Source organism: Pistacia vera, unplaced genomic scaffold (assembly GCF_008641045.1).
Source record: "Pistacia vera cultivar Batoury unplaced genomic scaffold, PisVer_v2 Contig291, whole genome shotgun sequence".
Classification (NCBI taxonomy): Eukaryota; Viridiplantae; Streptophyta; class Magnoliopsida; order Sapindales; family Anacardiaceae; genus Pistacia; species Pistacia vera.
In genome coordinates, this window is record NW_022196103.1 from 1,124,577 (window position 1) to 1,135,408 (window position 10,832).

Genomic DNA, 10,832 nt, shown 5'->3' on the forward strand with positions numbered 1-10,832 from the left:
CTTGTCAACTGCCTAATTTGTAAATAAAATAACTGATCTAGTAAACAGTAAGAAAGCAAAAGTAAAAAAAGAAAAAGGAAAAAAATAAAAAGAATCTTTCAAAGTATTTTTAATAACTTAATTAATTAATCACTGTTAGAATTATATTTCCTATAAACAAAACAAAACAAAAAAGTTTTACTTCATGCAGGAATAGTATGTTTCTCTGAGGCTCCGCAAAAGTTTATGAATTTTCTCCATATAGTTTTTGGAAATAAAAATATTTTGTTTAGATTAAACAATGAAACATTCTTAAATTTATTGTGTTCATTTTCCAAGAATAAGTTATGAGATAGGGGGGCAGGGACCAACATACATATAAGTTATAACTAATGGAGCAGCTCTGCCTCTACTGAGAAGAGAGGTTGAAGACTACAGAGCTTCTCTTTTCCATAATTATTACTCACTCTCTTGCAAACTTTTCTCTCTCTCACTTTATTGCTTTTGTTTTGCCTTCTCTCTTTCTTGACCATTCTCTGCTACAAAACACAGACTTCACACATATTCTATATCATTTAAAACAATATTAAGAAATTTTAGAGATGGAGTTTGATCTTGAGAACCCATTCACAAGCTTGGAAGAACAACAATCTGATAAAATTCCCCATCTCTTTGCCTCTGAGTCTGATCACATGCCCTCACAAAAGTTCATACAATGCTTGAAATTTACTGATTTTTATCCCTCCTTTCGTCACGAAGCTGTGTCTCTCATTTTGCTGGTAAAAGTTGAGCCATAACTTGTATAGCTAGCTTTTTAACTTTGGAGATCTCTCTCTCTTTTTCATTTTTTTTTTCTTGTTACCTTTTGTAACTTGTTTTGGTTGGGCAGGCACAATTTTCCGGCAACTTTGAGCCATCCATTCCCTACCTTGCCGTCACTTATTTGGACCGGTTCATCTCCCGGCAAGAAATTCCGGTAAAAAGAGCTATAAAACAATGCTTTTGGTGGTCTTTTTTTTCTAATATATACATATTTTTATTGAATATGGCGCTTGTTTTTTTTTTTTTTTTTGTTATGTTCTGTTTTATTGCTGCAACTTTCGTACAAAACCAAAACAAAATATGTTTTTCTTTGTAAATAATGCTTCATTAATCTGTGAACAAATTGTTGTGAAAATGTTAACACTTTCAGTGAAAGTTTTAGTTAATCTTGATCTTGCAGCAAGGACAGCCGTGGGTTTTAAGGATTCTTGTAACCTCTTGCATTTCTCTAGCAGCAAAGATGAAAAATACCCACTTCTCACCCTCTAAAATCCAGGTAAAGTTTTCACTTTTTAGTTAATTTCGATATGTTAATTCAAAATATTGCAGTGCAAGAGCCGCTCAGGCAAATTGTTTAGAAAATTGAAACAGAGAGAAGAAGGATTCATATTTGATGCACAAACGATTCAGAGGATGGAGCTTCTTATTCTTGATGCTTTAAATTGGAGAATGAGATCAATAACACCTTTCTCATTTCTGTGCTACTTCATTTCTTTATTCAAACTCAAAGATCCTCCTTTGACACAAGCTCTAAGAGATCGAGCCACAGATATCATCTTTGATGCTCATAATGGTAATTAATTAGCCTAAACTCATTAGTATTCTTTTTTAATTATGTTTCTGTGGAAATTAGCGCAAACCCATATTAACATATTTTGTTTTTGTTTTAGAAATCAAGTTGCTAGAGTTCAAGCCATCTGTAATTGCAGCATCAGCACTTCTTGTGTCTTCTCATGAGCTATTCCCTTTGCAGTTCCCTTCTTTCAAGACTTCAATTTCATCTTGTGAATATATAAATAAAGTAAGTAGGAAGTTTAATGAATACTGAATAGTTTTATTCCACATTGTTCCCCATTTTGTTTACTTTTAACTTGACTTGTGTGGTGCTTTTGTTTTAGGAGAACCTGTTACAATGTTTTGATACAATGCAAGAGATGGTGGCGATGGAGGCGCACGAGTCAGTGATGGATACAATGTCGAGCACAGGAACTCCAATAAGTGTTCTGGATTGCAAATGCACCAAATCGGCAAGTGAGAAAATGGACAGTAGTAGCAGCACCACTGCAACTTTCAGGCCGGAAAAGAGAGAAATCAAGAGGCGTAAAATAAGTGGTTTTTGTAGTGAAAGCAGGTTCCAGCTTTCTCGTATCCAACAGTGTTAGGTTATAATGAGAAAAAGAAATTGGTCTACATTTCAGCATATTTTTACCACCGAAAGAGAAAAGCAATTGATGAGCATGATTTGAAGCAGCAGATATTGAAGGCTCACCAAGAGAACAGTAAAAAATTGAAAAAAAGAGAAATAAATTGGTTCCATGAGGGACAAAAAGCGGCTTCAGTGTTGAGTCTCCCATCATTGTTTTGTGCTTTTGTTTTGGTTCAAGTTAATTTGGTTATGTCTCAGTGTCCCTTGCTTGGTAACAGCGAGGGTACAACAAATGCTTCAATAAGATAATAATTTTCTTGAAAACGCAAGAAATGGTGTACACATAGTCAACGCATATAAGAAATTGAACGAAAGCATAAACAATTATATCATCATATCAAGAAAAAAATTGGCGTGTGAGATTTAATTATGTGTTGGTTGGACTAAGAGAGTGGAAGCTACAACGTCCAAGGCACGTAGCTTCGTTAAAGATTTTAGTATCTTTGTCGAAGATAGAAGCCATTTATGTGCTTGATAGAAATTCAAGTCATGAATAACAAATGATTTATGTAACTTGTGATCTTCTTTCTTAGTTCTTTTGAACTTATGTGTTTAATAGCATAGCTTGGACTGTTTAGTGTGTTTTGTTGGGGGGATATATGGGACAACTTTGAGTAGCTAGATGGTCCTTGTACTAAAAATTTTGGGCCACTGTGGAGTGTAAGGTAATATGAGAAATCAGAACTGGATATGTGATTGTCAGTGCGGTTTACCTTGAATGGTAGCATCTTATTTTAGGACTAACAAGGAGAGAGTATAAAATATTGATTGTATATTTGATTTACAAGCTTGGTCAATATATACATGAAAGCTGTACTCTTTTACTAAACAGAGATGCCTAAATACAAGGAAGAGATAAAATAAACTTTTGAATGTTAAACTAATTAGAGGAGATTTGTGGAGATAAAGCAGAATCAGAGTTTGTTGAAACTACTGTAGCTTAGCCACTTGAGTCTGGGGAGAAAGAGATGACGCCATCTGATGAAGATTCTCTAACAGGCCCTCGCAAGACGGTGCTCCCATTGAAGACACTGATGTTGGAGCGTAATTTGTGAAATGTGATAGACAGTAGGGGCTTAGTCAAGGCATCAACAAGTTGGTCTTTGGATGAGATGTGAGACACTATGAAAGACCTTTGAGCCACTTGGTCACGAACAAAATGGTAGTCGATAGAGATGTGCTTCATTCTTGAGTGAAAGACAGGATTGATGGAGTGATAGGTTGCACCAATGTTATCAAAAAAAAAAAAAAATTCGGCAAAGTTGATAGGCAATCACTATGTAACTCAGTAAGTAAATTTTTAAGCCAAAACACCTCAGCAGCATAGGATGCAAGAGCTCAATATTCGGCTTTCGTTGACGAACGGGCAACAATTTTTTTCTTTCTTGGAACATCAAGACATTGTTACCACCGAGATAGACAATGTATGCAGAAGTGGATGTGCGATCATCACGATTGGCCGCCCAATCAGTGTCTGTAAAAGCCGTTACACAAAGCTTTTGAAGACATTTAAGAAACAGACCATGATGTATGGTAGCTTTTAAGTAGCATAAAATTCGTTTGGCTGCTGACCAGTGAGTCTCAGTTGGAGAGTGTATGAATTGTGCCAGTTTGTTGACTGCGTAAGATATGTCAGGCCGAGTGAGGGACAAATAACAAATATTGAAGGGCACCAAGAACTTGACAAAACTAGGTTGCATCGGTGGATAAAGAACCGACATGCAGCTGAAGAGACTGAGTGGAAGACATAGGCGTACTGCATTCTTTTGCTCTAGACATTTTTGTCCATTCCAATAAGTCTCTTATATATTTGTGATGGCTTAAGAGATGCCCAGACTTGGTTGGTAGAACTTCAATACCAAGAAAATAGTGAAGATCACCAAGGTCCTTGATAGAAAAGCAAGATGCAAATGCTTGCAAAAAACATGTGAGAGTCGTGTTGTCATTGCCGGTGACAATCAAATCATCTACATAAACAAAAAAATAGAGAGTAATACCACTATGATGATAGATGAAAAGCGAAGTGTCACTGTGTGAATTAACAAAACCATAGGAGATTAAAAAACCTTTGAGCTCATTATTCCATGCCCTTGGAGCCTATTTAAGACCGTAAATGGCCTTCCATAATTGGCAAACAAAGTGCAGATTGTTTTGATCAATAAAGTCTAACGGTTGCTGCATAAAGACTTCTTTAGACACTGTTCCATGAAGAAAGGCATTGTTGACATCCAATTGACGTAAAGGCTAATCATTGGACAAGGCGAGAGATAGTATTAGCCTAATGGTCGTTGATTCAACAATCGGACTAAAAGTTTCATGAAAATCAATACTAGGATGTTGGTGATACCTCTTGGCAATGAGACGGGTTTCGTACTTTGAGATTGATCATTGGGGTGTCGTTTAATCCGAAAAACCCATTTGCAGCCAACTATATTTTGAGAAGGAGAAGGAGGGACAAGTTCCCATGTTCCATTGCAAAGAAGTGTCGTAAGCTCATCGGACATGGCGTGACGCCATTCAACAAATTTAATGGTCTGGGTAACACAGGTGGGTTCAACAGAGGCAAGAAGAGGATGGTTTGTAGTTGCATGATAGAGACGTTTGGGTTTGAAAATGTTATTTTTAGAGTGAGTAGTCATGGAATGAGAGGAAGTTTGTGGAAGGGTGGGAGAGTTTTGTAGCATAGGATGGGTTGTGTAGGTGTCTAGTGCTGGTGAATACTAAGGAAAGAGGACACAAATATGAGTTGAGGGAAAAGTTCTACTTCATTGCAATTAGCATTTCAATTTTATGCAACAATTTGCTCACTACTACACCAACTAAACAGTACATTTACAGGTTTGAAATTTAAAAACAAGGTTTATAACAAATACACCTTAATCACAGCTGAGCACCTATACATATCATCAAAAACTAACAACTTCAGCAACTCCATTCACGACAAACAACTAGGCAGACAGAGAGCTCTTTTGGTGACAAAAGATTTTCAAAAATCAACTGAATTTTCAGTTAAATTTCCAGCAAAATATCACTGTTTTAACACTCCTCCATGATATTTTTGCTAGAAACACCAAGTCTGAGCCTAAAGTCTTCAAACTTGGTTTTGGACAAACCGTTAGTCATGATATCAACCACTTGATCCTTACCTCTACAATGAACCAGCTTTACTTCCCCTTCTTGGTCAGCTTCTCTAACCGCATGGAACTTGATCTTTATGTGTTTAGTTCTTCCATGATGAACTGGATTTTTAGCTATAGCCACAACCGATTGATTGTCACACATAATTGCAGTAGGATTTCTTTGCTTCAACTTCAAATCTTCCAAAATTTTTCCTAGCCAAATAGCTTGATTCAAAGCAGCAGCAGCCAAAATGTATTCTGCTTCTGCTGTGGATTGAGCCACGATTTCTTGCTTTTTTGAGAGCTAGCAAATTGCACCACAATTCAGGAAGAAGGCATACCCTAAAGTGCTCTTCATGTCCTCCATAGAACCACCCCAATCACTATCAGAAAATCCCACCAATTCAAAGTTTTCTGACCTCCTAAACCATACTCCAAAGTTAGTGGTACCTTTTATATATCTTAACACTCTTTTTGCAGCTTTGAAGTGTGTTTCCTTGGGCTGATTCATAAACCTAGACAGTAAGCTTGTAGCAAACATTATATTAGGTCTGGTTGTTGTTAAGTACAACAAACAACCAATCAAACTCCTATACTGCCCTTCATCAACATTTTCTTTATCATCATCTTTTGACAACTTTTGATTAGGAACCAATGGAATGTTCATTGATTTGCAATTCTTCATATTGAATTTCCTTAAAACTTCACTTGCATACTTCTCTTGGTTGACAAAAATTCCACTTGAACTTTGATAAACTTGCATCCCAAGAAAGTAAGACATTTCCCCTAAATCTATCATCTCAAACTCATCAAGCATGGATTTCTTGAACTCCTCCAACTGAGTTGGTTTACTCCCTATCACAAGAAGATCATCAACATACAAAGAGATAATTATCACATCTTCATCAACCTCTCTAACATACAATGTATGTTCATTTGGACTTCTCATAAAATCCAAGCTCAATAAGTGATCATTGATCTTGCTGTACCAAGCCCTTGGTGCTTGTTTCGGGCCATACAAGGCTTTCTTTAGGAGATAGAATTTGTCTTCTATTCCTATGATCTTGTATGCTTTCGGCTGTATTTCTTGATTTAGCCATCCATTGAGGAAGGCTGATTTAATGTCCAACTGAAATATTTTCCATCCAAACTGTGCTGCCATTGCAAGTAATAATCCAATTGTATCATGCCTAGCAACTGGTGCAAAGGTGTCCAAGAAGTCAATTCCATATTGCTGAACAAAACCTTTGACAACCAACCTAGCTTTGTGCTTAAGGATTGAGCCATATGGATTGAGTTTCCTCTTGAAAATCCATTTAACTTATTTTACTTTTATGTTCTTAGGTCTATCTACCAGTTTCCAGGTTTGGTTCTTCTCAATCATTGCCAGCTCCTCCTTCATGGCAGCTCTCCAAGCCTCTGATTTTGCTGCTTCAAAGTAGCTTGTTGGTTCAAGTGAAGCCATGTTGCATCTCTCATAAACCTCAGCTAAAGGTCTGGTGCCTTTAACTGAGAGTTCCTCCTCTGCATCACTCTCATCATCTTCAAAAATACGATCACTACTAGCTTCTGTCCATTTTGGTCTTCTCTCTGTTAGAGTAGGTGCCCTAGAGCTAATCAATTATTGTAGAATTGACTCTTTGTAGTAATGTTCATTAATCAATAATAAAAGGCATTTTATTCTATATCGCGTAAATCATTATTATTGCAATATGTATTGATATATGTCCTTAGAATGGTAGAACCGTGACGAGGGTATCAAGTGTTTCAAATCTTGATAGTGAGAACCCTATGAGCACATGTGGTGGCCATTCTAGAAACGTCCGTAGCCCCAGTATTATTCTGAAGTAAGGGCACAGATAATACGGTAAGGCTATCATAGTGTTGAACGACCCTGTCGAAAGGCAGTGACTGATCTCACTTGTCAAGGTTGTTTGGTGACAACCTGGTGCAACACATGGGTGCTTGTTGTAGGCGGATATACCGCAGCAAGTTCACTGGACTGACCCACCAGAGGATTCCATATGGATGGTAACCCCAGTGTCTATGGAACAAATCCTCTAACGAATGGTGGTGCATGTGATCCTTAGACTTGAGATCACCGGAGCGCCTTGTGCACCGATTGGTACAGTTTGACACTAGCCTAACGCAGTTCTATTCAGAGCTGTCAGTACGGTGGTGATTGGCTATATCAAGGAGTGTATCAAGACTATGGTGGATTGACAAAGGATTCATCACTCCCGGGTACGGGAGAAGTTATCTCACGGCGCAATTCAGTATATGGCAATGACACTAAAACTGTGGCCACAGTGGGATTGAGTTGTTGCTCTATCCAGATTATAATACGGGTCATTGGTCCAGAAACTGAATATATAATATCGAGAGTAACCGAAGGTTGACACTATTTCTATGCCTTCGTCTCGTCGAGATAACGTATGATGAAAGGATCGAATTGTACGGTAACCATATCGTTGACAGGTAGCTACTTTGCTGAATCCGAATCTATCGGGTGGCCATGATGCCTTGCTAGGGGCCAATCTTGGTCTGTGTATTAGTGAGACGATTAATTGGTGTTAATCGCGATACTATACACTACCGGTATGATGAGGAGCCTATGGGTCACACACATAGAAGATAATTTAAGAGCCAAGAAGAAAGAAGGGCGTTTTCGTCTTTTTAGGCAAAAGGGTATTTTGGTAATTTCACAGTGCAATTAAATTTGCTGAGGTCGTAGCCTATTATTTAATTTGTTAAAAAATTAAATAAGTGAAATTACGGTTAAATGTGTGTTCGCACATATTTAATTAAATCATCATTATTGTTAAATGTTAATTAAATATTAATTGATTTTAATTAAGATAATGATGAATTAAATTAAAATATCAAATTGGGAGTGTTTGGCAACATGGGGTGTTTGGGTTGGAGCCCAAGCCCATTCCATGTGGGAATAGGGCAACTTGGTTTGCCTATAAAAAGAATAGTGTTTGTGTGTTTTATTAATTAATTCAATTTTTGCCTTTTTGAAAAACAAAAAGAAAAACACAACACCCCATACACTCACTCCCACGCCACTTTCACCCTTTTGATTGAAAAATCAAATACTCCTTTTCTTCTTGATTTCTTAAGGCCAAGGAGGATCTAGCAAATCCCTCCTTGGTTCTTGGTGGTTGTCTTCGTGTGGACTTCTTGGTTCGATCCTATACTTGGATCGGTAGCAAACATGTTCAGAGACAACATTGGTAGAGCCTCCAAACGTGGGTATGAATCTAAACCTTTGGATTTATTTTTCTGTAGATTCTTATAAAATATAAACTGTAATTTTCTATGCCCTGATTTTTGGGTTCTAAGGAACGATCCATGGTTTTATATTTTTGTTTTCCGCTGCGCAACCGGGTCGTTTTCTAACAGTGGTATCAGAGCCTAGGGTACTAGATTTACAGTTATTGAATGGTTGATTACATGTGTTTGTTGATAACATGCTGCCTTGATGAATCTGCCATGAAAACCCAGATTTTGTTAAATCTGAAAAATCTGTAAATCCACTGTTGAATGAATGATTCAAATGATAAACTGGTTTAATAATGTGTTGATGAATGTTATATTGGTTGGTTAATATCCTGGTTGAACGTATGTGCGTTTGATTTGATTTGGATTCGTATTTATACACAAAAACTGCAAAAAACGTGAACTGTACGAATTGGGGATTTCCAGGTCTCGCTGCGGCGAAGTGCCTCTGTGAAGTCTCGCCGCGGCGAAGATAAAACCTTCACCGCGGCGAAGTCTGTGGCGGCTAGACCTAATGTAAATCCTTGCCACAGCGAAGATAAAACCTTCGCCGCGGCGATGGCTGTAGTTTTCCCAATTCTGTATTTTTCTGGCATTTGATGTCCACTCAAGTCAGTGTCTGTTACACGTGTTCTCATTCCTAAGGTTTAATTTTCCGCAGATTTGACTCACCCATTTATGTCCTTTTCCACCAACAGATGGAAATTAGTAGGCTTGACTTAACTTTATTGACTAGATTAAAATAAAATGAATAATCAAGCTGTGAATGAGGAGGAAACTATATATATTTATAAAATTAATTTATATATATTATCTCCTCTATTTGTTAATAGAATCTGAATTATTTAATAAATTTGACTAATCCTGAAGAACCAGGTAAAGATATTAATACGAGGTTGTCCTAAAAAAGAAGGGGTATTTTATTAAAAGACCATTTTAACTTAAAATTTAATTAAAAGGCTATAAAGTTTATAAATTTTAACTAAATGGCCTTGTTTTTTATTAAGCTTAATTAAAAATGATTAGGGGGTTAATTAGGATTAATGAATAATTGTGTAATCTTTTAAAAATTATAATAAGTCTCCAAAGAGTCGAAAATCTTGCAAACAAACCCAAACACCTTCTTCTTCTTCCTTCTGCCACATTAACGCATTCCTCCACCATTAACATCTTCTCGAACACATATCCTCCTCCTCCTCCTGCTGTTGCTGAAATTTCGTCCAGGTATGTATATCTCCCCTTTCGATTCACAAAGATTTAATGATGGATTGGGTTTGGGTTATGATTTTGATTTAGTTGTTTAGGTTATTGGGTTGTGTTTGATGTAATGGAAGTTGAAAGGAGTGGAATTTATTGAAAATTTTCTTGCATTGCGGGTAGCTGGGGGTGGTAGCACTGATTGTAGGTGGAGATGACTGAAAACGTGTTCTGGATATGATGGATCGCTTAAGCGATCTTGTGTATCACTTAAGCGATCTGGTACGTCTGGTATTGTAGCAGATAGATCGCTTAAGCGATTTGCTAAAAGTCGGGTATATAGCAGCAGATCGCTTTAGCGATCAGTAAATGGCATAATATTGATGAGAATGCAAAATATCATATTTACCCCCCTTAATGTCTAGTCTTTTATACTTATTTGTTTCCTAAATGTACTCATTATTATTTTATTTTGATTTAGGAAGCAAAGGGAGGCGTTAAATGCAAAACGAAACTAGTTAGGTGAATTCAGACAGTTTCAACATTGCTTCGTAATCTAGGAATAACTCTCTCATTTGAGATCCAATTGAGATGATTCAAAATTCTGTGGAACCATAAGAAATATATCTATAACTTTCATGTTTTGAGTTTGGAGAGATACTCGCTGCATCAAGGTTTTAATCGGGCTTGAAATTGACGCACCTGCACTGCTGATGTTCTGGAACATTCTGCCTTGTCATGCAATTCAAATAGGCAGTTTATTATTGGAAGATTTGAAGACCTATTGCAAGCAAGTTACAGCTGGACACACCACTTTCCTATTTTATTTTAGGACTTTATTTTATTTTCAATTAATCAGAATCAGCTTAGGATAAATGTTATTTTAGATATTAGAATATTTTTTAGGAGATATAGTAGAATTCAAATACTTGAATTGGATATTTGTTAAGGGGGGAGAGAGATTAGACCAGTATCACACTCGCCTCTCTTTTCCCTCTTCTTCA

At 36.9% G+C, this 10,832-nt stretch overlaps 1 protein-coding gene across 1 annotated transcript; it reads left to right on the forward strand.

Moving 5' to 3' along the window:
• The first annotated feature begins 381 nt into the window (after window positions 1-381).
• On the forward strand, window positions 382-2,488 carry LOC116134803 (putative cyclin-D6-1). Its single transcript, XM_031420449.1, has 6 exons — window positions 382-758; window positions 869-955; window positions 1,202-1,297; window positions 1,393-1,594; window positions 1,692-1,822; window positions 1,920-2,488. Exons 1-6 carry the CDS (start codon window positions 582-584, stop codon window positions 2,181-2,183), a joined length of 957 nt encoding a protein of 318 aa, XP_031276309.1. The 5' UTR covers window positions 382-581; the 3' UTR covers window positions 2,184-2,488.
• Window positions 2,489-10,832: the final 8,344 nt, after the last annotated feature.